At 26.7% G+C, this 24734-nt stretch overlaps 5 protein-coding genes across 6 annotated transcripts; 3 read left to right on the top strand and 2 right to left on the bottom strand.

Annotated features, from left to right (window-relative positions):
- Positions 1-1477: 1477 nt before the first annotated feature.
- Positions 1478-3969, bottom strand: OCT59_006631 (uncharacterized protein; the record flags this gene model as incomplete). Its single annotated transcript, XM_025320074.2, has 6 exons — positions 1478-2232; positions 2316-2550; positions 2637-2929; positions 2999-3117; positions 3537-3607; positions 3685-3969. The coding sequence occupies 6 exons, from the start codon at positions 3967-3969 to the stop codon at positions 1952-1954; spliced, it is 1284 nt and encodes a 427-aa protein (XP_025172231.2). The 3' UTR covers positions 1478-1951.
- Positions 3970-4121: 152 nt separating this feature from the next.
- Positions 4122-5801, top strand: OCT59_006632 (uncharacterized protein). Its single transcript, XM_025320073.2, has 4 exons — positions 4122-4380; positions 4467-4665; positions 4742-5494; positions 5572-5801. Exons 1-3 carry the CDS (start codon positions 4252-4254, stop codon positions 5488-5490), a joined length of 1077 nt encoding a protein of 358 aa, XP_025172230.1. The 5' UTR covers positions 4122-4251; the 3' UTR covers positions 5491-5494; positions 5572-5801.
- A 2355-nt stretch (positions 5802-8156) lies between these two features.
- Positions 8157-9897, bottom strand: OCT59_006633 (uncharacterized protein; the record flags this gene model as incomplete). Its single annotated transcript, XM_066141392.1, has 10 exons — positions 8157-8415; positions 8544-8715; positions 8827-8846; positions 8927-9066; positions 9146-9246; positions 9331-9366; positions 9439-9455; positions 9540-9605; positions 9676-9696; positions 9778-9897. The coding sequence occupies 10 exons, from the start codon at positions 9895-9897 to the stop codon at positions 8227-8229; spliced, it is 882 nt and encodes a 293-aa protein (XP_065998182.1). The 3' UTR covers positions 8157-8226.
- Positions 9898-10828: 931 nt separating this feature from the next.
- On the top strand, positions 10829-12196 carry OCT59_006634 (uncharacterized protein; the record flags this gene model as incomplete). Of its 2 annotated transcripts, none has more annotated exons than XM_066141393.1 (1): positions 10829-12196. In XM_066141393.1, the coding sequence occupies one exon, from the start codon at positions 10829-10831 to the stop codon at positions 12074-12076; it is 1248 nt and encodes a 415-aa protein (XP_065998183.1). The 2 variants fall into 2 exon arrangements, with proteins under 2 accessions (XP_065998183.1, XP_065998184.1); XM_066141394.1 differs by having other exon boundaries at positions 11306-12076.
- Positions 12197-18627: 6431 nt separating this feature from the next.
- On the top strand, positions 18628-24728 carry OCT59_006635 (uncharacterized protein). The gene is made up of 8 exons (XM_025320070.2): positions 18628-19024; positions 19181-19273; positions 19453-19518; positions 19673-19828; positions 19997-20087; positions 20167-20363; positions 20460-20633; positions 20711-24728. The coding sequence occupies exons 1-8, from the start codon at positions 18838-18840 to the stop codon at positions 24436-24438; spliced, it is 4692 nt and encodes a 1563-aa protein (XP_025172227.1). The 5' UTR covers positions 18628-18837; the 3' UTR covers positions 24439-24728.
- The last annotated feature ends 6 nt before the right edge of the window (positions 24729-24734 follow it).

Consider the following 24734-nt stretch of genomic DNA (forward strand, 5'->3'; position numbering starts at 1 on the left):
TATTATTTTTATTACTTAAAGTTTACAGAATTTAGGTATAATATATAGTATTGTATTCAAGTATATTAAGTATTATAAATAGTATTTCTCATTATATTATATCATCAACGAAAATATTGAATATGTAATGTTACATTACGCGATAATACACAATATATTATGCTTTCAACTTTGATGACGCGTATATTTTTTATTACTCATATTATGAATAATTTATCAAAGTAATGAATTCAATGAACTCTGTTTAGAATAATTAGAAAACATGATATTCAAAGATATTTAAGCGTTGTTTTCCTGAAATCGAAAAAAAAATTCTCTAAGTGGACAAAATATTCTGGTGATATAATAGAACAAATTTATCAGTAGAAAAAGAAAGGGTAGATAAGATGAATAAGATAACTACGTGATTCTTGTATATGTTTTCAAAGAAATTATTAAAGGGCGCGTTTGGAATTTATTAAATTCTACCATATTAAGAATACTTTTTTCGACCAAAAAAATGATGAATTACATGAATTACATGAAGTTACATGAAGTTGCATAAAGTTGCATGAAGTCGCATGAAGTTACATGAAGTTACATCAAGTTACATGAAGTTACATGAAGTTATATGAAGTTAAATGAAGTTATTAGTTAAGACATCAACCCAATTTCTATATTTGATTTGTAAATAATGTTAAATAATGCAAGGGTAACAAATTGGAAATTCACAGTGTATGGGTCATCATTGGGTCGTTTATGTGTGTGATATCATATTCAAGCGTGGAAATCAGTGTAATGGAGTATGAGATATAATACATATAATGCAGATATAGAAAAGTTTAAAGCTCTTATCGGATATGACGTAAATGATATGTTTATCTTATTATCATCAAAATCGATAGTTTTGGAATTTAGTCATCATTAATATCTTAAAACTTATTATGCTTATTGTTATGGATATTATGACGTTATTTTTTCCTTGATTATAGCATAATTTTCATGACGTTTTGATACGCGTTTATTTTGCTTTGACGCGTTATGATATCATAGATGACGAAATGTATTCAATTTTTATTACGTGGAATCGCCCTTTTTTTAATAGATATTTTGTTTTAATGGATAAATAATAACTTACATCTATAATAATTATAATTTTAAAGAGAATATTATTGAAAAAAAAAATAAAATTTGGAAATTTATATGTAATAGGGAGAAGCTGCGCCATTCCACAAAAAATTTTTGGATTTTTATTTTTTCATATTGAATCGAAATTTTCTAATAATTGATTGGATAAACTTATTATTAAACATTCAGTTGAAATTTTATGTAAGATAACTTATTAAAATGATAAAGGTGAAGACTTCCGCAGTTTATTCTTCATATTTGAGGCACAGTAGTGAATTTTTTTTTAACCAATTATATAACGTTTTTATAGATTGCGCAGTAGCGAACACATTCCAATTCGTTAGATAAAGATAAAAAGTACGTTTGTCATAAAAGATAAAAAGTACGTTATTCTTATTATTTAGTTCGCGAAATTAGATGAAAGTATAATTTTAACATCGTCAAATAAGATGAAAGTAACGCTATTCTCTAATTTTAATTTCGTCAAATAAGGTTATTCTTGAGATAAATTTTTAATAAGATGAAAGTAACATTATTAATCAATTTCGTCGAATATAAAAGTGCATAATTAAGGTAATCGTCGTATAAAAGTGTAATCGTCAAATATAAAAGTGCACAATTAAGGTAATCGTCAATATAAAAGTACAACAAGATAATTTTTTAATTTCGTCATATATACTATCGTCTAATAATAATGGAGATACTCTCAAAATACAATTATGAAAATATTTAAAAGTGCTGTTGGTCATTACGCGCGCAACAAATTTAAAAAGGCAACTTAAAAACTTAAAACAACAATAACAACAATAACCAAATACTACAAGTCCACAATTACAACCGTCATTTAATGTTTAATCATTTCTTTTGCAAAATCAACATACTTTTCACGAGTCATTCCCATCAATACCACATCTACAACACCGCTATTAAATAAAAATTTCATAGCAACTTGTTCAATACTCTTATTTTCATCTTTCAATTCTTCAATATGAAGTTTTTCAATCAAATAATTCCTAACAGCTTGTGATCCACGGTATCTTACTTCGGCTTCAAAAGCATCCAAAAATGGCCTTAATACCGTATCAATGTCGATATCTTCTCGAAACTGTCTAATAGAAGAATAAACTTTGAAGAACAAAAAGAACAAAACAATACCGTAAGTTTTAAGTAAGTTTTATAATACTGTAAGCTTAAGTTTATGTTATTACCTGCTATACGATAATTTTCCCATTCAAATACATTTTTAATAAGAGGAAGCCTATTATTCATCTGTTTAACCAAATCTAGAATAGAATGAATTGAATTTGACTCCCTTCCTTGGCTTAACGTTTCGAGATAAGATACTGTGGAGGATTTAATAGTTTCATAATTTGCTTTAGGATAACTTGCCAAACGAAAGGCACCATCTGAATTAAAAGCATTAAGAGGTCTATTAATAAACACCTTTAAGGATGGTAAATACAAAAGGTTAATGTCTCAATTTATATAATTTATTATATTAAATAAAATAAATAGTAGGTTTTAATTACTTTTAATCCGTTTTGTTTTGCCCATTTTGCAGCGGTTTTTAACCCGTATGTTTCCAATAAATTGGCTGGCATCTGTACAGCAGCAAATCCATGATTTTCGGTTTTTCTTACGCGTTTTGAAGCTTCCTTTGCACGATCGATTAAATCATAAAAAGGCAAAAAGTGTTTATCATCTTCAGCTAAAGAAAAACTGTTGGAGCTAATACCATAAGATAATATCTGTCCCTTGTGAATTGCTTCTTCCATCGCTTCAAATGATTGACTGATTCTATCCAACATTTGATTTTGATATCCTATTATAATAAAAAAAAATATTGTAGTCAAATATAATACTACTATAAAGTCTTATATAACAATCAAACCTTTCACATTTTCATTTGAAGATTTAATTTTATCCATAAGAAAATATTCTGGATTATGAATGAACAAGATATCAACATAACTCGTTTGCATACGATGTAAGCTGCGGGTTAATTGATCCCTATGAAAAATTTACTCTCGGGTTAGTATTTTAATCTCAAATAGTTTGTTTTTAATTACTCTCAATTTAATTACTCTCAATTTAATTACTTTCAATTTAATTACTTTCAATTTAATTACTTTCAATTTAATTTGTTCTTATTTACTCTCTCACTTTAATTTGTTCTCGCGATTTACTCTCAATCTAATTACTCTCAAATTAATTTGTTCATATTTACTCTTAATTTACTTAATTTACTACACTCTCACTTAAATTTGTTCCTAATAACCCTCGATTTTTATTCTCAATTTAACTCTCAATTTAACTCAACTTAACTCGCAATTTAACTCGCACTTTCAATTTATTCTCATTACTCTCAGTTACTTCACATAATATACTCCCAATTTACACTTAATTTACTACTCTTAATTTATTCGTACCTCATAAATTCTGGATGGATGCAATGGAAACAATTAGGAGAATAACGTACGATATGTTCATCTGGAATATTCTAGTAACCATAATTTAATTAATTTCCTTCATTACCTTTTTTTTTAAAAAAAAAAAATAATATTCATAACTTCATACTTTAAATGAACCATTCCGATACAAAGTCATATTATTTCCTTGAATATACCCATATTTAGTTGCAAGACATATCTCAGAACGTGATAAAAGTTTATCATTAGAACTCGTTAAAACTTTTCCAACTAAACTTTCACTTTCTCCATCGCAATAATTGGTCGAAGTGTCAATCACATTTATATCAGTTTCCCTTCTTAAAGCTTTAAATAGAGCATTTTCATTTAATTTATTTCCTAAACACATACGGTACATTCCAATACCGATACGCGATAATTTTTCAATAGTCATCATTAATGAAATTTAATGAAGAAAGAAAAAAAGGTAAAAAGAAAAAAGCTTATGATTTTTGGGGAAAAAAACCTGTTTAATTTTAAAATTCCCACATTTCCTTAATTTGTTTGGTCATGTTTACATCGGAAGTTAGCTGCGTCACATAAACTATGTAATCATGTTTATATATTTATTTACATTTTTAACCCTGTTTATTTTTAGGAATTTCTACGTTTTTTTTTTTCTAAAAAAAAAAAGCTTTGAAGTAATAGTCGATTTTTAACGTCGATTTTAGCTTTCATGGAAAATTTTGTTCCAGAGTGTACTTTTGAGTACACTATTTCTAATGTTGGAAATTTATCATCAGAGGTTTATACGCCAAATTTTGCGACTACTGCGGAACTTTATTGGCAATTGGAATTTGCTCAGGTATATTCTTTTTATCTATGAATATAATTTAGTTATACATATATTATATTGAAATTATTTTTTTTTTATCATACAACTTATACAAGACTACCATAAAATCTATACGAACCTATTCAGTTTATCTTTGGGCAATCGAAAATCCAGAAGAACAATATACAGAAACTTTATGGCCATGTCGTAATAAGTTAATGGTAAAACTATACCTGAAGGATCCAAAAACTCAAAAATTGATTAAAAGTCAGGTTTATTTAAAATTAGGACTCTCTAAAAAATATCCTGGTATAGGTAAAAAAACTACTTTATAAGATGTAACCACCATTTACAATATATAATATATTAATGTATAATATAAAATTAATAGGAACCGATGAATTTTATTCAGTTTCAGCGTCAAGATTTCCAGATGATATTATTATTGGGGTTCAATTTTCTAAAAATGAAGTTTCACCTGTAATTCAAGTAGAACCATTTCCTGAAGGAAATATCCCTGATGATTTGGTAGAAGCATGGTCAGCTCAATTGGATAAAACTGAAAGTGCTGATGTTAGATTTGATGTACAAGACAAAACCATTTATGCTAGTAGCACTATTTTATCCAAAAGATCTGAATATTTTCAAAAATTCTTTCAAGGAGGATGGGCAGAATCTCAAGTAGAAAATTCATTATCAAATCAACCGATACTTGAATCAGAATCTTTACCAAATATTTCTTATCATATTAAAATAACTGATTTTGATGCGACAACATTTTATGAAATGCTTCGATTTCTTTATACGAATCAATTAAGATTTAATCATTTGGCAAAACATAAAATTTCTCCACTTCAAGTTTTTTGTATTGCGGATAAATATCTTTTAACTGAACTTCGACAAAAAGCAAAATGTGAAGTATTAAGAGATCTTAATATTAATAATGTAGCTGAGGGATTATTCACTATTGCATATAAATGGCCAGAATTAAAAGATCCTTTTCTAAAATTTTTCATTGAGAATGTTTCAAGTGTTAGACAAACTTCTGGATTTGATGCTATTTTAACAAATCCAACAGATTATCCAGGATTCAAAGAATTGTTTAAAGAAATATTAACAGCTATAACTACTGATATTTGAACATGTAAGGAAATTTTTTTTTTTTGTAACTTTAATTGTAAAAATAGAACTAATAATATATAAAATTTATTCTTTTACAAGATTTTTACAATTAATGTATGAAATTAAATAAACCTATACAATTGGTGGTTAAAAGGAAAATCGCTGAATTTTATCTTCTATAATTGATTTGTTTGATTTGACGAGTCTAATAAAAAAATTATTATCCATTAATCAATAAGATAGTTACAAGATTTTACAATTAATGTATGAAATTAATTCTTTTATAAGAATGTATGAAATTAAATTTTTTTACAAGATTTTACAATTAATGCATGAAAGTAATTCTTTTACAAGAATGTATGAATAAATTCTTTTTACAAGATTTTGCAATTAATGCATGAAATTAAATTCTTTTTTACAAGATTTTACAATTAATGCACGAAATTAAGTAATAAAAATTTCATTTAAAAGAAAATACAGTAAATAAATAACTCAGTGTTTACGCTGAACCTTTAAAGGGATCGTCTATTTATTCGTTAGAAAAATAATAATAAATAATTATATAATTCGATAAAGTAAATAATTAAAAATATAGTTTGTTTAAAAAAATATTTTCGGTAGTAACCGTTTTAAAAGAATCAACTAACTTTATTTAATTTTGATTTAAAGAAAAATATTTTTCGGAAATAACCGTTGAAATCTCAAACTTTAATGAAAATATATTATTATTTTTCGGCAATAACCGTTTGAAATCTGAAAAAGAAATCATTTATTACGTCAACTTGCAAAAATAACGACATTAGTTTATTAGTTAAGAATGTAACACAATAAAAAAAATTTTAACTAAAAATAATTAAAAAGAACGAGTAAATAAAATAATTCGAAGTAATCTTAGAATTTTTTTAAACGGCAATAACCGTTCGAAATCTAAATGAATGAATGAAATCTAAAACTTTAATTAATATTGAAACGTTTAACGGCAATAACCGTTGAAGATTGTTAACTGATTTTAATTTGATGTTTGTAAAAAAAAAAAAAACTATTCGTAATAAAAAAACTTAAGTAAACCTAAAATATTTTAAAGTTTTTTGTATTCGTCGCATGTCTTATGCAATTTTTTTTAAATTTAATGCAAATAGATAAATATAGTTAATTAAATTATTTTAATTCAAGAAAAATCCATAAAAATACTAAATTCAGTATTAATATTACCAAAAAATTACGGAATAAACTTTTTTTTTAAACTGTAAGGGTTACTTTTTACACGTTATTATTTCATTTCAACAATTTCACATGATTTTTTTCTTTTCTAAATGAATTATCTCTTTTAATCAACAGTGTTTCGAATCAGATTTATTTGTTTTTGTTTTTTTTTTCCTACGGTAAGGGGGAGGGGGACCCCGACTTTACTATTATTATTGTATATTCGGGCGTTCTAGATTTTTTACGGCAGAAATGGCGAATCGATAATAAATCGATAATAAATCGATAATAAAGATAAAAAATCGATAATAAATCGATAATAAATCGATAATAAAGATAAAAAATCGATAATAAATCGATAATAAATCGATAATAAAGATAATAAATCGATAATAAAGATAAATCGATAATAAAAATAATAAAAAAAATGATAAAAGATAATAAATCACTAATAAAAGATGATTGAAATCGATAATATAAAAGATTTTAAATAGATAATAAAAAAAAGATGATAAATCAATAATAATAATAAAAAAAAGATGACAAATAGATAATGAAAAGAATATCTTCTCATGCCAAAGTATTCCGAATATGGGATAATTACATTTTTTCGTTCAACTTTCAAAAAAAAAAAAAAGAAAAAGAAAAAGTGGTTTAAATAATACAATAAACAAATTTAAAAGGAATTCCAATTTTGGGTATTCAAATCAGATTCTATAAATAAATAATTAAATAAAATAAATAAAATAAAAATATTCAAGTAAATAAAAAATATTTTATTCAATAAAGTATTCTATTCAATTCTATCCAATTAAATAAATAAAAATATTCTATTCAATTAAAAATATTCTATCCAATTAAATAAATATTTTGTTCAATTAAAAATATTCTATCCAATTAAATAAATATTTTATTCAATTAAAAATATTCTATTCAATTAAATAAATATTCTATAATCTAGCATGCGAAACTTTCAAAAAATCGCGATTCTATAGGAAAATGACAAAAATGTATCACACAATAGATATGTATATAATTTGGATTATTCCATTATTCGAATTTATATACAATGTATAATTTATTAATTTATTTTAAAACAATAAAATAACAATAAAAAAAATTCTTTGTTCGTTGTTATATCCAATCTCTTTATTTAATAACAATGAGTACGCGTCAATCCCCGTCCCAAATTAAATAGATCTTTTATTGGTGTCTTTGTTTTATCACCAATTCACGGATTATATTATATTCCGTTAATATGTGATATTTGTTTCAATATAAATAATATTTTAAGTTAACGCCCCCGTTTAAATTATTTAGGTTTTTTTTTACCCTGGCTTCGAATTTAAATGAGTACAAGTATACCTTCCAAATTGGGACTTATTGAATAGCCAAATTTCATCAATAAATTTTCCATTTTGTCATATTTTGTCGATCAAATAAAATGAATGAATAACACATAGTATACACGCGTAACATAAACTAAATTTCTCACAATAAGAATAAATTTTTATTCAATTTATAATAATAAATAATAATAACATAATGGGGTTAATTTAATGGTTTCTGTCCATAAGCGATATATTGATCACCATAAGGTTTAAACTCAGAATATTCAGTTTCAAGATTTTCAATATGTTTCAAATATTCTTCTTTAGTATCAAATCCTAAGTTTTTATAGCTGATATCAGCCGTTACATATAACCAAATATCCAAGGATTGACTTCGAATTTTTCCCAACTAAATATAAATAAAAAAGTATAAGTATATTGATATAACTTGTATTATATATATATATATATATGTATATATAATATGCATATATAAAATATTTATTTATTAATATATATTTATTAAATATATATTACCGTCCCAGCCCAACTCCCTATTGGAAGAGAATACTTTTTATTTAATACATTAATGAATCCAGTTTCTGAAAGTATTGTTCCAAGTTGCCTTGTAAGTTTAGGGTCAATTTTTTTTGCTTCAAACATGTCAATCCAGAATTTCATTATTGACTTCAAAATTTTTCCTGAAGATCTAAATATAGAAAGAAAAGTAATTATTGGTAAATATGATAAATATATTTATTTAATTTATATATATATTTAATTTATATATATTAAATATATTTAAAAAAAAAAAGATTACTTAAAAGTCATATCAGTTTCCTACATATAATAATAAATTAATAATTTTGAACGCGTAAATATATATATATAATATGGTTTTTTTTTACAAGTATAATTACCAAAAATTCGACCCATCCACCTTTTTTCAAAACTCGAAAGATTTCTGAAATAACTGGTTTCCATTTGTTGGATTCAATGTAAATCATAGTCATTCTCAGATATACGAAATCGAATGTTTCATCAGGAAACGGAATTCCTTCTATAGAACAAATATTTTAAAATAAAATTTTTTTAAATAAAATTTTTTTTTTATTAATGAACGCAATTGATTTTCTTACTTTTTACATTATCCTTTATAAATTCACAATTATTGGGAAAAGTAGAATCAGGGGTTTTTGGTTGTATATCGATACCATAAAAGTTGCAATTGGGGTATTCACTAAATAGTTGAAACAATACGTTATATTAATAAATAATGATTGATTGTTTGAGAACTTTAATTATATAAGTAGAATGAACTCACGATGCCATTTCCATCATCCAAATTCCACTTCCGTAACTATAAAAAAAAAGAACATTCTTTTAAAGTTTCAAGAGTAAATTTGTGATATTTTTTAAAACGATAAATTACCCTATTTCCAAACATTTCTAAAAATATTATGTTTCATATTAGATTTATTGTTTATATTAAAAATACGCGTTATTTTTTTTTAAAAATATATGAATGAATACCTTTAAATTTTCTTTTTTCACAGGTGAAGTAAAATTTCCTTGACACATATATTTATAAGAATAATGCTATTCCCCAAAAAAAATAGTGTTAAAAATAAAGAATAATACTAAGGAATTCAACTTGAAATAACTTTACCTGCATTAAAGAATGATCAATCTATATTTAAACGATTTAACGATTTAGAGTTAGAAATTCCTTTTTTTAAACTAATAACTTTAAAAATAAATTGAGATTAACTTCTCCTTCTCCTAAGTCAGGAACTAAAGGAGATTCTTCATATGTTGGAATGTTGTCCATCCATTCCGTATTTATCTCAGTCGATGAAGTATAACTTTCTATATCAGAATCAATTTTCATATTTTTTTTTTTTTAAGCGAAAAGAGAAGCGTGATAAAAAATAATAAAAAAATTATAAAATCAAGAAAAAAAAATGATATGATAAACGATACTTAATTTTTGAAGGGTAAGGGTTTTTATTAATTAAATGATAATTTTAATTTTGATTCACCGATTACCTGATTTTTTAATCGAAAATTTTTGATCTACATTAGGTAATATCAGTAGGGAACCAATTAATAAATTTCATCGTATGAAACTAAATTTGTTAAGTGCCAAGAACCAATTAGCTCACGTGAAATAACAAATAATTTAACATGATTTAACGAAAATTGGAAAGAGAAATAAAATTTGGTTTGGTTCATATATAATGTATATGATGGTTATTATGGTTATTATTGTGTGATACATTACGTTTATTACGTTAAGATTATGTATTATTATATGGTAATGATTTTTTTTTCAGATTGACAGAATAATATGGTATATTTCATTGTAAATCCTATATTCCATGGAATTTCTCCGAATCAGCGCTAAAGGAGAATAAGCAATTAATCATTTTTAATACATGTGTACATTAAAGATTGTCATTTTAAGTTATTAAAGATTATCCTGATTAATAAGCATTCTTCAACGTAAATTAAATAAGTATCCGATACAAATGTCTAGAAAGCGGAAATTAAAAAAAATTTATTACGTTCAGAGGTTGACGTATATATTTATTCTTTGAAAGGATGGATATCCACAAATTTATTGTATTCATTGTATTCATTGTAACATCCTCTTTATAGTTAAATTAATAGAATCTTCGTAATGTTGCGCAGAAACATTGTGTTATCCAGATGATCATAATATAGAAATTTCTTTTTTTCTTTTATTTTCTTCTTTTTTTTTATAAAAGAATTTCCATTTTTAACGAAATTAAAAAAAAATTTTCAAATTTTTTTTTATAATGAAATTCTTTTCAAAAAATGATTCAATTTCTCGTTCACGACTTTTAAAATATGCAGTATATGTTTGTATTTTTACTATTTTGTGGAATATAGCTGAAGGAGCAGTTTCAATATTTTATGGTAGTGAGGATGATTCAGTTAGTTTGGTATTTTTTGGTGTGGATTCATTTATTGAAGTAACATCCGCATGTTTAGTATTATGGAGATTTTTAACTGAATCAAAACCTGATGAAGAAAGAGCAACTCAAATTTTAGAAGAAAATTTAAGTAAAGAAAAAAAATGTACTATGGGAATTGGTTTATTATTCATTTTATTATCTTTGGCTACAATTTCAGATGCAACTGTTTCTTTAATACAAAAAAGACAACCTGAAACTGCTATAGCAGGTTTAATTATTTCAAGTATTTCATTATCATTTATGGGTTTTCTTTGGTTAAGTAAAAAATATCTTGCTAAAATGTTAAATTCTTCTACAATGGCATCTGAAGCTCAATGTTCTTTAGCTTGTATTAAAATTACCTTCATATTATTTTTAGGAAGTTTACTTTATATGATATGGAAAGGTGGTTGGTGGTTAGATTCTGCTGCTGCTATTATTCTTGGTGTTTTATTCGCTAAAGAAGGTGTAGATATGATTTTATGGGCTAGAAGTAAAGATTTTAATGGAGGTTGTTGTAAACATTGTGAAAATGATGATGATGATACAAAGACTGAAAAGAAAAATTTTAATTTTATTAAATTAAGTTTTAGTAAATTTACAAATTCTTCTACAAAGAGAAATATTTCAATTAATCAAGAAGATATTCAAAAAGAAAAGAATCTTGATTGTTGTTCTAATAATGAAATCTTTAATGAAAAAAGTGAGAAATGTTGTGAAGGGAAGAAACAAAATACTTGTTGTGATAAAGAATTAGAAAAAAATGAGAAAGAAAATGATGATACGAAGAAAAATACTTGTTGTGATAAAGAATTAGAAAAAAATGAGAAGGAAAATGATGAGACGAAGAAACAAAATACTTGTTGCGATAAAGAATTAGAAAAAAATGAGAAAGAAAATGATGAGACGAAGAAAAATACTTGTTGCGATAAAGAATTAAAGGATTCAATTGAAGTTAATGTTAAAGATTCAAATGACAAAGAATTGAATGTAGAAATTATTAGTAAACCGGAGGATGCTGCATCTCAAGATAAGATTGAAGTGGTAAAAACCGAAGAAAAAGGGTCAAATTGTGCATGTTGCCATTAAAACGATTCATATACATAATGTGATGTAGGTTAAGTCATGAAAGCGCAGTTGTAACACAAGCTATAAATAAATATAATATTTAATTGGCTAGTCTTTTCCAATTTATTTAGCCAATTTACGACATTTTCACATGTATCACAATTAAAAGTTACACGATATTGTACATTGTAAAAATTAGGTTTGGGACTGGGTAAACTGAACCTAAATTTTGGTTATACCTAGTCCAATTTTGCGGATGAATATTGAGCGCCCACAAAATGAAAAACAAATCAAAAGAAGTAATTAGCGAGGCGTATAAAAATCTGTACAATGATATAAAATATGTGAAATGTTCTGTAAATCGATTTTACGTATTATAATAATAATGTACGCGAAATGTAGTAAATTCGTTAAATGTTATAGAAAAAATATTGACAAAGAAATCTGTTATTCTATTTCGGTCCAGTCATTCTAAATGAAAGACAATACATAAATGCGATGTAGCATCTTGACATGCGGTGGCGTAAAAAATATAGGAGCGAGTACTTTTCTGCGCATAATCTGAAACAAATCTGTTTTAAAAAATTTTTTGATTAAAATATTTTTAGAATTAATTTATACTAGGCTTAATGTTAAGCCATGTAAAAAAAAAAAAGGATTTAATTATACCTAAAAATAATATTTGATATTGTTTCTCCCCGCATGAAACTTTATACAATTGATTTTACTTCGCTGAACTATCTTTGACACGGAGATTTTATAATATGTTATTTTATTTGTGATAAAATTTCATCTGAAACAATTTTTTTTTTTTTGGTTATGTAATTGATTGAATGAATGTAATGGAATGTAATGGATGTAATGGATGTTAATAAAAAAAAATTTTCACACACATAACAGATAATGAATGTATTCCATTATAAAACATCAAAAAATTAATTTATCTCCCCTCCCCCACCTTCAAAATTTTGACAGGTGCTACTGCTTGCACGACACAATTATTATAAATTTAATGGTTTCTCTGTGCCCGCGATTTCTTTGTCCTTTAAAATCACGTGATATTTATATTTATTTTTTTTATTTGAAATTGAATAAGTGGAATAGTTTCTTTCGCTTTAAATGGTTAAAATACTGCAACTATCAGTCTTTCAGCATTGGCCGTTAAATAGCCAGATACGACATGTACGTGCGCATTATTTATTCTAGTTACACATTATTATTCCTACTTTAAAAAAAAAAAATATCCACAATTTCATTGTCTATAACAAAAACTTAATCGTGGGGTCGTGGACTCCACTCAAAAATGATTTGGAGTACAGTCACAATGAACGAGGTATTTTCATGTGGGTTTGGGCAACAACAATTAAAATTAATTTAACTTAGCCATAAAAAATTCATCGAATCAAGAATATCAACAAGTAAAAAAAAAATAAATAAAATAAAATAAAAAAGTGATAATTGATTAAACAAATATATCACTTTAAACTAAAACCCTATATAATTGTTATAATACCTGAATTCTTTCTCTTCATTCTCATCTGCACATTCTTCATCACGCGCAATTTCCCGTTCTTACAACATCAAGATTTACTGTAATACCATCTTTCATCTACAATAGCGTAATCTATCTTCAGCGCATCATTTCATCATCTCATAATATCCCATATGAAATAGTAATCGATTGTAACATACCAACATCAATGATTGATATGTACATTATGTACGGGGAGGAGGGGAGGAGGAAGAATTTTTTCTAAAGTCATTTTTTCGTTTCAAATATGTGAATATCTTTTTCTTGATCAAGAAGATAAAATATTGCGCTTCTCTTTGATGTCGTTATGGCTCCTCGGCATAACAGTCGAAGTAACCATTGATGTATGTAATATCATCCGTTGCTGTTGCAAATTTTATGTTTGAAACAGTAACTATGGTTTCTACAATAACAGTATCATCAACGCTCTCAATTGATGGAAATTGATGAAGTAGAGATCTTGAATATAAATATTCTAAGGTATTTCTAATTTTTCTTCTTTACGTTCTCTTTGCCCGAATGAAACTTCCTATTCTTATAGAGAGTAAGATTAGGTTATGGTTTCTAGGACATCATCAAGTGAGGTAAAATTTATAATATCATTTAACATAATTATTTAAACACGTAATAGTTAGATTAATCCGTTATTTTCAAATAAGTGAATTCTTAACGTTCCTTTATATTAATGACCTTTATTTGCTTCTGTTTCTATGATTATTCTTTTAGATTAAGAAAGTAAGCTTAGCTTACAGTAAAACGAGATGAGCCGAGTCGCGATCACTAAGATATATCATATATGATGTTAGCTGGGTATCAGAAGTTTCTTAATTGTGATCCTATATATTGTGTTAATCAAAATATTTTAGATAAGATATACTTAAGAAAAACTTGAAAAGATCTGATCTTATTCTAGGTATTTCGAGAGGCATAATAAGAATTCACGTTGACCAGTTTTGTGATGCTGAGGTTATCTTACTGTGATCAAACTCGTAAAAATTTATTTTTTGAGGTGAAGATCCAATAAGATTATACTGTATGTTTCATATTGGGTTTTAATTAAGATTTTAACTTTAGCTTTTAATTATTCTTTCAAATTCCGGGTTTAAAATCATTTATAATTTTGTAATTGTAGTCAATTGTAGACTCATTGCAAATCAATATACGGTAGACACAAATTAATTTTCAAAAAAATAAAATAAAAAAAAAAACTTATTAAATCACCTATTTTTAATTTTTTAATTTTTAATTTATATGTTAAAATTTTTGATGTTGATTTTTTATGAATTGCTGTATATTTTGATATTTTGTTAAATTTATATTTAATTGTACGTTTCCGGGTTCTAATTGAAGTATTTTATTATTGAGAGGGTATCGGAAGAAAAAGTCTCGAAGATAATATATAATTTATAAATAACATTTGACTATTGGGTTTATTTAGGTTTATTAGGTTTATTAGGTTTAATAAGAAGAACCCCTACTATCGAAAAAAAACATTAAGCTTAAGCATTCTTTCTTTTTTTATTTTCACAACTTTGGCAAATTTTGCAAATTTCTAAAGAAATGCATCATATAATCAGAAAGATTGAGAAGGTTATATGCCCATTTTTGAGTTACTTTTTATATTTATCCCATCGGTATTATGTATACAGCGATGAATTTTTTTGTAAATTACTCCGCCGGTATAAAAAAATTATAAAATCCATTGGTGTATACGTCATACACAACCGTTATTCCATGGGTATCTAATAAATACTTATACACCGATGCTCCCTTCCTTCGGGGGCCCCAAGGCTTTCAGTTATTCATTGATACCCATGGAATAACAAGTATGTATTCAAATGTGTTCAATTTTATGTTTGGTATTTTTTGATCTTCGCGTTATTTTATGTTTAACATTTTAAACTGAAATAAATTTAATTTTCAAATTATTTAGTGCCTATTTTCAATACCTCCGTAGTATAAATAAATTATTACCGTCGCAAAAATTTAACTTGCAATTTTTCTCTTGAAATTTTGGCCGAATATTAATTTGTTAATTCTGGACCAATAATAAAATGTTGTTAAGCTTTTTAATTGCTCCATTATCTGTCTATCCCAGTCAGTTCATTGCCCAGTTTATAAAATGTATAAAATGTGAACTGCTAATTAATCTATTTTTATTATTTTTGTTTACTCGTCCATCGCGGATAACGGGTATAACGGCTTAACACAAATTCTATTTTAATTTTTTCCGGAATTTTTATTTCACCTTTTTATATTTTTGGAATTTTTTTAAAAAAAATGCCTCAAAAGACTCAAAGGATAAAGAAAATTTAACTTAATTTGTTATATTCTCCCTAATGCTAGCAGATTGGTGCTTGATTCCGGTCAAACTTATGTATACCCCTTGTATAGTAGTAGTACCTGATATATCTGGTATTTTAAATATAGGGTAATTTTAATGTACTATATATTAATTATATTATACATACAAATATTATAACCGAATCTTAAAACAATAAAGGAATATAATATTTATGCAATGCTAGACAATTTGTTTTTTTTAAAAAAATAACTAATATATTACTAACATATAATTAAATCATAGTGTATACTTAAAAGTAATTGGCCCGTCTTTATTCTCTTTTAACCTAAAGATTAAGGTCACATTCTATATTTAAATAAAAATAACCCACGTTGCGCGTTAAATTACAGTATTGTGTAGTGTGTAAAATGGTAGGCAAAATTACGTATAACACATATACATATTTTAATAGTCATCAAATGTATACGGTACAGATGAAACTCTGACGGAGGTCCGGATTTATTGGTGCTAATAAGTGGAAATTAATATTTAACAAAAATATTAGATGCTTGCAAACTTTATGATTACTTAACGATGAAATAAAAATAGATAAGTATTACATTATTGTAAATATGCAATATATAGTAATAATTATTATGCGAATATTTTTTTAAAAATTCTCAAATACATATAAAATCACATGTCATTTGAAGGTCATGCCAATCAGCTAAAAGACCGTTTATTTTCAACCTTTTGAAAATCACCTGTAAAAACTTGATTTAATATATGATAACCCTGACTGTCTAAAATTAAATTGTGATATTAATACGATCATCGGAGAGGGTAACGGTCCGCTGACTTGGATCCGGTTCTATTATTTTTTTTTGAATTTATGAATTTATTAAATATTAATATTATTATCACCGTTTCAAAATGGTTGAGGCAGTTTATTTGTGATTGTATATTCGAATATCAATATTCGTCCGATTTTCATCCGTTTTTTTATCGTCCGTTTTTTGTTCGGTTATCGTCGGGTTTTCGGGTTTCTTTTTTTTAACTGCGTCGACCATTTTGAAAACGGCTAAGTTTAATTCAATTCTAGTGAACATTTTAAACCCGGTTACTTCAAACCAATTTAATAACACCAAATATATAAAAATGAAAAATTTTTATATTTAATGTTTCAAAAGTATTTTTAGAGCGATGTGCATGCGCTTGCAAATTGAAACATGCATTATGAATAAAGAGGTCTCTCTCTGTATTTGGTGCAAATTCTGGTCAAATTTAAGTTCCTAGAGTTTCCAAACTCAATCAGTTAGGAATTCATTTTTTTAAATATAATATTTCTTAAATGAACTTATATGATTAATGAATTTCTTTCGATAATATTGTAATAACCGAGAGGTTTCTCCCCATATACCGATCTTCTAATACGGCACGTGCCGAAATAACTGCGGTTTGGTTCTGTTAGTAATTATTTCTTCTATTCGGGCCGAAATTATATCAAATTGGGACAAATTAAATTATAAAATCACAAGCTAAAAGCGGGAAAGTTCCCGACAGCGATCACGGGTAAAATCATAATTAATAAAAATCACTGACGATCATAGTAATTACGCGATTAATAATTTTTTCTTTTTCTTTAAAAAAATAAATAAAAAGATTTTCGTCAAATTTCTAATTGTGACTTCATAATGACCTCAGAATTATTTCATATCCAAAAGAAGTCAAAGTTGTTAATTATTTTAAAGTAACCTTTGAACGAACCGTTCGCATAATTAACCGAATTGGATGACTTAAAAGTTGACTTTAAAAAAGCCGGTAAAATGGATACTTTCACTTTGTGATATATTGCAAATAGCCTTAATATTCTGTGATAATTATTAATTCAATTATAAGGTTCCTATTATAGAAATATGACATCTATAGAAAGTACCCAAGATTTTTTTTTTTTTATGTTTCGTCTAAAATAGGGAACAATGTGTGTTATACAAAATTAATAAAAAATGTAACATTTTTAAAAATCATATGGAGAATGGAGTCATTATTTATTTCTTTTTTTTTTTCTCCTATATATTCTTGTGGGGTAAATAGTGTACATTTATTTGAATTTTGAATTTTTAAAATAGTCTGCTGCTGTAAATCTTTCCACGTGTGAAATGCACCATGCCACCATCTTATTAATAATCCGAAAAGAAGATTATAGCATTAAATTTTCTAATATTAGTTAGTGTATCTAAATTATTCCCCACCAAATTTTTCATAAGAAAAATTTTTTGCTTTCGAAATTAGTCTTATTGTAAGAAAATTCTTCTATATACCTATATACAATGAAAATTATTTATTATGTTTCAGGATAATGATTCTGGGAATTAAAAAGTAAAAGCATACATTTACTTACTTATTATGTACTTATAAACAAAGGGTATTTTAAAATAATCGAAGAAAGATTGTTTTTTTTCTTTTATACCTTAACAAATTGGAATCCTTGAACCCATAAAAAGTTAACTTGAGTAAAACTAAGGTTACTCAGACGTAACAAAACTTTGAAACTATCATTACGATATTTGGGTTACCGAGACTTTTAAGATTTACATTATACTGTATATTTGTTGTCGCACCCATTTAAATAATCTTTCCGAGTTTGGCTATGAAATAGGAAAAAAAATGGGTTTTAAAAAATTTTTAAAGTAACCACAATTGGAACAAATACTAATTTTTCACCATTTAAAAAAAAAAAATTATATATAAAACTTACTAAACCTCATTTTTCTTTTTCTCTCTTCAAAAAAAATCTCTGCACAAAAGCGCATAAATACGTCATAAATTTTGCGCAGTTGCAAATAAAATTTTTTTTTCTTAAAAAAAAAACTTTCTACACTCTTTCTTTTCGTATTCTTTCTTTTTTTATATATATATGAATAAATGCAATAATTTATAAATAATTAAGGTTTAAAAAAAAAAAAAATGAGTGTGTTAAGACGGAAACAAACAGGCACATCGTATCCTTGGTCACAAAAAAAAATATCAATATCTAATCCGTTTCCCCGTTATGGCCATTCTGCTAGTCAGAGTGCTACCGATAATGAATTCTTTTTATTTGGCGGGATTGTTAGAGGAAAACCTAGAAATGAAGCTTTTGTCGTAGAAGTCAGTAAGTAAAAAAAAAAAAAATTCTCAGTTTTTCGCATAAATTAAATTTATTTGATAAAGTTTTTAAACTTTTACCTTTAAAACTATTTTATGCTATATTATACTATTTTAAACTATATTAAACTATTCAAAAATATCTTCTTCGAATTCATAATAGATACTCTTAATGTTCTTGCTTTTGTTACTTCTGGAGATATACCTTCATCGAGAAGTGGTCATACTCATGTAAATATTGGGAAAAATGTAATTGGTAAGTAATACTGCATATATCGGTTTCGGAATATAAAAAATCTTAAAATTTTTTCATTCAAGCAAATTCAAATAAAAAAATAAAAATAAAAAATAAAAAATAAAAAATTCGTCAAATAACATAATTTTTATTTTATTTTTTTTTTTTAACCTTTTTGAAAAAAAAACTTTATTAATTAGTTTTTGGAGGATTAATCGATGAATCCACAAATAACGCCGACGAAAATTTGTATATACTTGATACTGGTAAATCAGAGAAACGTTTCAAATTTGATGACAATATGCATAATATATGCATAAATAATACTTTGTGATTGAATTTATTTACTATATATAGAAAAATTAAAAATATAAACAAAAAAAAATTTTTCTATTTTTCCTTATTATTAATTACCCGCAGAATCAAAAGTTTGGAATAAACTTAGTGTTCATGGAACACTTCCGTTAGCACGTCATGGACATTCCGTATCTGTTGTTGGAACAAAAATGTATATTTTTGGTGGTCAACATGTAGGACGTTATTTAAACGATTTGGTTGCTTTTGATATAAAAACGCGTAAGTGGAACTTTTTCAATAAGCTTGTGAAATCAAGTAATTATAAATTTTTTTTTTCACAAAAAAAAAAGGAAAAAAAAAATCAAATAAATTAAGTATTTTTTATCATTCAACCTTTTATATTAATATATATATATATATATATATATTTTTTAATTAATTTTATAGATGCATCTTGGGATTTTATTGTTCCAAATAATCAATCCCCACCTTGTCGTTCTGGTCATGTTTCTTTTGCACATAAAGAAAAAATTTATATGTATGTTTTTTTATTGTTTTATGGTTCGAATTCTTTTAAAGAAAGATTCTGGTTATAATATCTTTTTTTTTTTCAATAGATTTGGTGGTATTGATGAGAATAAATGTTATAATGATATATGGTGTTATGATATTCGAGCGAATATATGGACGGAATTGACATGTACAGGATTTATTCCATCTGCGCGTTATAATCATGGATCCGCGTTAGTTGATGACGTGATATACGTGTTTGGTGGTAGAACTCACGATGAACAAGAATTGGGCGATTTGACTGGTAGAATTCTATTTTATTTCAAGAAAAATATTTGTAATTTTTTTTTTATTTGATTTTATATTTACATTTATATATTTCATTGTTTTTTTTTTTTAGCTTTTCGTATAACTAATAAGAGATGGTACATGTTTCAAAAAATGGGACCTGCTCCATCTTCAAGATATAGGCATACAATGACTACTGCACAAAATAAAATATATGTATTCGGTGGGGAATCTGGAAACTCACCTAAACCTGATGAAGAAGCAATAATACATATACTAGATACATGTAACTATCGAAAATTCATTCATTTAATTTTTATATATTTTAACATTTTACTAATAAAAATATATATACAAATTTAGCAAAAATAAAATATCCATCATTAACATCACTACCTGAAAGTCCACAGCAAGGATTACCGCCAAATCCTAAAGAATTTCCCAAATCACCAATATCTTCACCAACCCCTCAATCTTCTATTGATAGTGATGGAGGTCCACGATACGTAACTCCAACACCAAGACAAAGTTCAATGCCAAAAGATGAACAAATTTCACCTTACGAAATACGTACCATACAATCACAAAATTCAACATCCCCTCGTTCTTTAGTTTCTCTGATAACACCGCCACCAGAAAATGTGGAAGGAGGAGGAATTTATTCTTCAGCACAACAACAAATTCAGTCTAGGATGAGCCCACAGGGATATTCAAGAAGTCCTAATTATTCACCGTTTCGTCAAACAACAACAAATGGTAGTATATCATCTCCAAAAGGATATGACATGAATTCGATTATAATGTCAGATTCGAAAGGAAATCCTCCCGAACAAATCACTTATATGGAACGTTCCGTTTCACCTCAGCAACGTCCCATCTCACCTCAACAACGTTCCGTCTCACCTCAACAACGTTCTGTATCTCCTCAACAACGTTCTATACCATACGGTACAAATTCTAGTATTGAGAATATTCGAAAACAAACTCCTTCTCCATTTAGTAATATTAGTGGTATCTTAAGACCATTAATTCCATCACAACGTAGTGCCGAGAACTTTCGTGAAAGCAATAATTCTAATTCTCTACAATCAAGAAGTGCTAAGAAACAAAGTATATTTGAAAATCCACGTCAAGCTCCTCGACCTCCAAATTCTTCTCCGTATGGTACGACTAATGTTAAAGGATTATCACCTACCCTTTCATCACCAACCCTTTCATCACCAATGTCAATAAATACTAATAATATAATTCCACCAAGTCCTATGACTTATGATTCCGCTTCAACAATCGTGAATAGTCCTGTTGAATTACGATCCCCAACTTCTGACAAAATGGAAACTTCTTCTACACGTACAATTAATGTCGAATGTGATGAACGTGATCAAATTATAGCTTCTTACAAGAAACGTGAAATGTGGTTTAGAGCAGAATTGGCTTTAGCTAGAAAATCTGGATATACTCTAGATGTTGAATGTGAAGATTCTTTACCTGAAGGTATTGATATTGATAATTTATTGGATATGGGAGGATCAAATTCTGAAAAATCTAAGGTTATAGAAACAATTGCAAAACTTAAACAAGAAATAAAGAAAACAAAAGCTTCTGTAGCAAGTCAATCTCAAATTGCTTCACAAAAGATTACAGATTCTGAAAGAGCTCGTACAGCTGCATTACAAGAAGCGGTATATCTTAAAGCAAAATTGGTAGCTATAACGAATGCATCAGAATCTGAATTAGCAAGTCTTGAAGTAGAACGTGCTAACGATCTCGAAAAACGTTTAACACAAGCATTGATTGAAAAAGAAGATATGCAAAATAGGTTTATACAAGCTCAACAAAATTTAGATTATGAAAAAACTTCTAGAGAATCGGCTGAAGAACGAGCAAATAGTTCTACAACACGTTCGGAAGAAGCTGAAAATGCTCACGCACGTGTTTTAGCAGATCTTGCAACTTTACATTCTCGTGCCACTTCAGCTGAATCTTCATTAAGAGAAACAAAAGCTAAATTAACGGAGGCAACAGCTGAATTAGCACAATATCGTTCTGAAAATGATGGTAGTCATTTACATTTAAGTCAACTTCAACAATCTGTAGAACAACATAAAAGAGCACTTGAAAAAGCAAATTTTGCATTAACAGCAGCTAATGAAAGAACAAATGAAATTGAAAGTTTATGGAAACAATCAAAACAAGACATTATTAATTTAGAAAAAGAATCTGCAGGTTTGCGTGCCGAACTTGACGTTAAAATGAGAGATTTAGAACGTTCAAAATCAAGAACAAATGATATGGAAAGATTATTAGAAAAGGCTCAAAAAGAAAGTGAAGCGATGAGAATAATGATGCAAGAAGGAATGACTAAATTATTAAATAATCCTCCAAGTCCAAAATCTCCTAATTCTGATACAAATGATACTTTAGATGCTAATGATAAACTTAAACTTAAAGAACAAGAACTTTCTGAACTTAAATTGATTAACGTTGAAGCACAAAAAACCGCAAATGAAGCTACTAATAATTTATCAGGAGCTATGGTTAAAATGCTTAAATTAGAATCTTCTATTATGAAAGCTCGTTCTGAATCTTCTTCATTACAACGTAAATTGGCTGAAAGTAATGATGAAATTATAAGAACAAAAGGACGTTTAAGGGAGAAGGAACGAATCTTGGAAGAAAAATCTCGCTCTCTTGAAGATGCTGAAGTTAAAATTGGAATGATGCGTGATGTTATGACTGAGAGGGGAATATTTGAAGAAGGTGGTAACTTTACAGGAGCATCAATGTCTTCACGATTTAAAGAGATGGAATCACGTTGTGAAGAATTAGAAAACATGCATGCTAAAACTCAAGCAGAACTTAAAGCTTCAATTAAAAAATATAAAGACGCATTACGAAAAGCCGATGATGCGGAAAATAAATCAAAGGTCCTTGAGGAAGAATTAGAACGTGCAAGTAATGGAGGATCATTAAGTTTATCACCAGATATTTCAAGTAATCAAGCATTAGAAGATGAATTAAAAATTTCCGAAACAAAATTGAGTGACACTCAACGACGACTTAATGATACCAAACAAGAATTAAGTAAAATGAAAGCGGATTATAAAACCGCTACAACTTATGTTAAAAATACGGAAAAAATGTTAAGGAGAGTGAAAGATGAATTAACAAAGAGTAATGCAGAAAATGCCAAATATAAACAACAATTATCAACAATTAAAAAACAAAATGAAGAATTGGAGGATAAAATTTCAGAACTTGAAAATCAAGTTTCATTACAAAAAGGTTTCCGTGCTTCAAGACAAGATTTTGCAAATGTTAAACAAATCATTACACAACGTGAAGAATTTTTAAAGGAAAAGGAAGAGATGGAAAAGAAAATGACAGAATTTATTGAACATGCCCGTGAAGAAAAACTTATGGCTAATCAATCTTATGAAGCCTTGAGAAGAGAATATGATAATTTACGTAAGGAATATAAAACATTACGTCAAACTACTGATTCTATTCAAGAACAATTTGCCAAAGCAGAAAAAGAAGTTACAAATTTACAAGGTGAATTAGAAGAAACTCTATCATTAAATGAACTTTTAAATCAACAACTCGATGAAGCATTAAAAAATAATGGTAACTTGAGAGAATTAAATGAAAGACGAATTTCAAATATAAACCGAGAAAGATGGAAAGAACAAAGAGTATTATTGGAAATACAGAATAAACAACTTAAAGATGAAAATGAAGAATTAGATAGGAAATTACGCGAATCAGAAAACAAAATAACATTGTTGTTAGATCAGATGGAAACAGCAGTTGATAGTTATCATGGAATTGAAGATGAAATAAGAGAAAGAAGCCCAAGAAATTCAAAAATAATAAGTAACTTGACAAATGAATTGGATATTCTTAAATCACAATTTGAAATGCCAAATAGTATGACAGATGATACGAACGACAGGTGGAGTAAAGTGACAACGAATGATTTAGCTAGGGCTTCATCAAGGTTAGAAGAATATGATGAAATAATGGCAACTTTGGATGCAGTACAAAAAGCTTCAGCTGAAAGAAGTAGAATGAATGTAAATGTAGTTTAATTATCATAATTTCTAATTTTTTTATTTTTTTTTTGGTTGGGTTGGGTTTAACAAAAAAAAAACAAACTTTTATTATTATTACTATTATGTATTTACTTATTTTATTATTACGTTTATTACGTTCTTTTTAATTTTTTCTTATTTTAAAAAAAAAATTATTTTAATATTATTTATACTTATTTTATATGATATCTTTTAATAGATGTATTTAAATTTAAAATAATAATTAAAAAAAAAAGTCATCAAATGTATCATCATCAAAAAAATAAAAATCATGATTTTAATTAATCATTAAT

The sequence above is a fragment of the Rhizophagus irregularis genome, chromosome 14 (genome assembly GCF_026210795.1).
Source record: "Rhizophagus irregularis chromosome 14, complete sequence".
Classification (NCBI taxonomy): Eukaryota; Fungi; Glomeromycota; class Glomeromycetes; order Glomerales; family Glomeraceae; genus Rhizophagus; species Rhizophagus irregularis.

Coding starts and splice junctions, on each gene's coding strand:
- OCT59_006632 (XM_025320073.2), top strand. CDS start 4,252: ATGGAAAATTTTGTTCCAGAGTGTACTTTTGAGTACACTATTTCTAAT. Junction 4,381..4,466: donor GGCAATTGGAATTTGCTCAG/GTATATTCTTTT, acceptor AACTTATACAAG/ACTACCATAAAATCTATACG. Junction 4,666..4,741: donor TAAAAAATATCCTGGTATAG/GTAAAAAAACTA, acceptor TAAAATTAATAG/GAACCGATGAATTTTATTCA.
- OCT59_006635 (XM_025320070.2), top strand. CDS start 18,838: ATGAGTGTGTTAAGACGGAAACAAACAGGCACATCGTATCCTTGGTCA. Junction 19,829..19,996: donor TGCTTTTGATATAAAAACGC/GTAAGTGGAACT, acceptor TTAATTTTATAG/ATGCATCTTGGGATTTTATT. Junction 20,634..20,710: donor AATACATATACTAGATACAT/GTAACTATCGAA, acceptor ATACAAATTTAG/CAAAAATAAAATATCCATCA.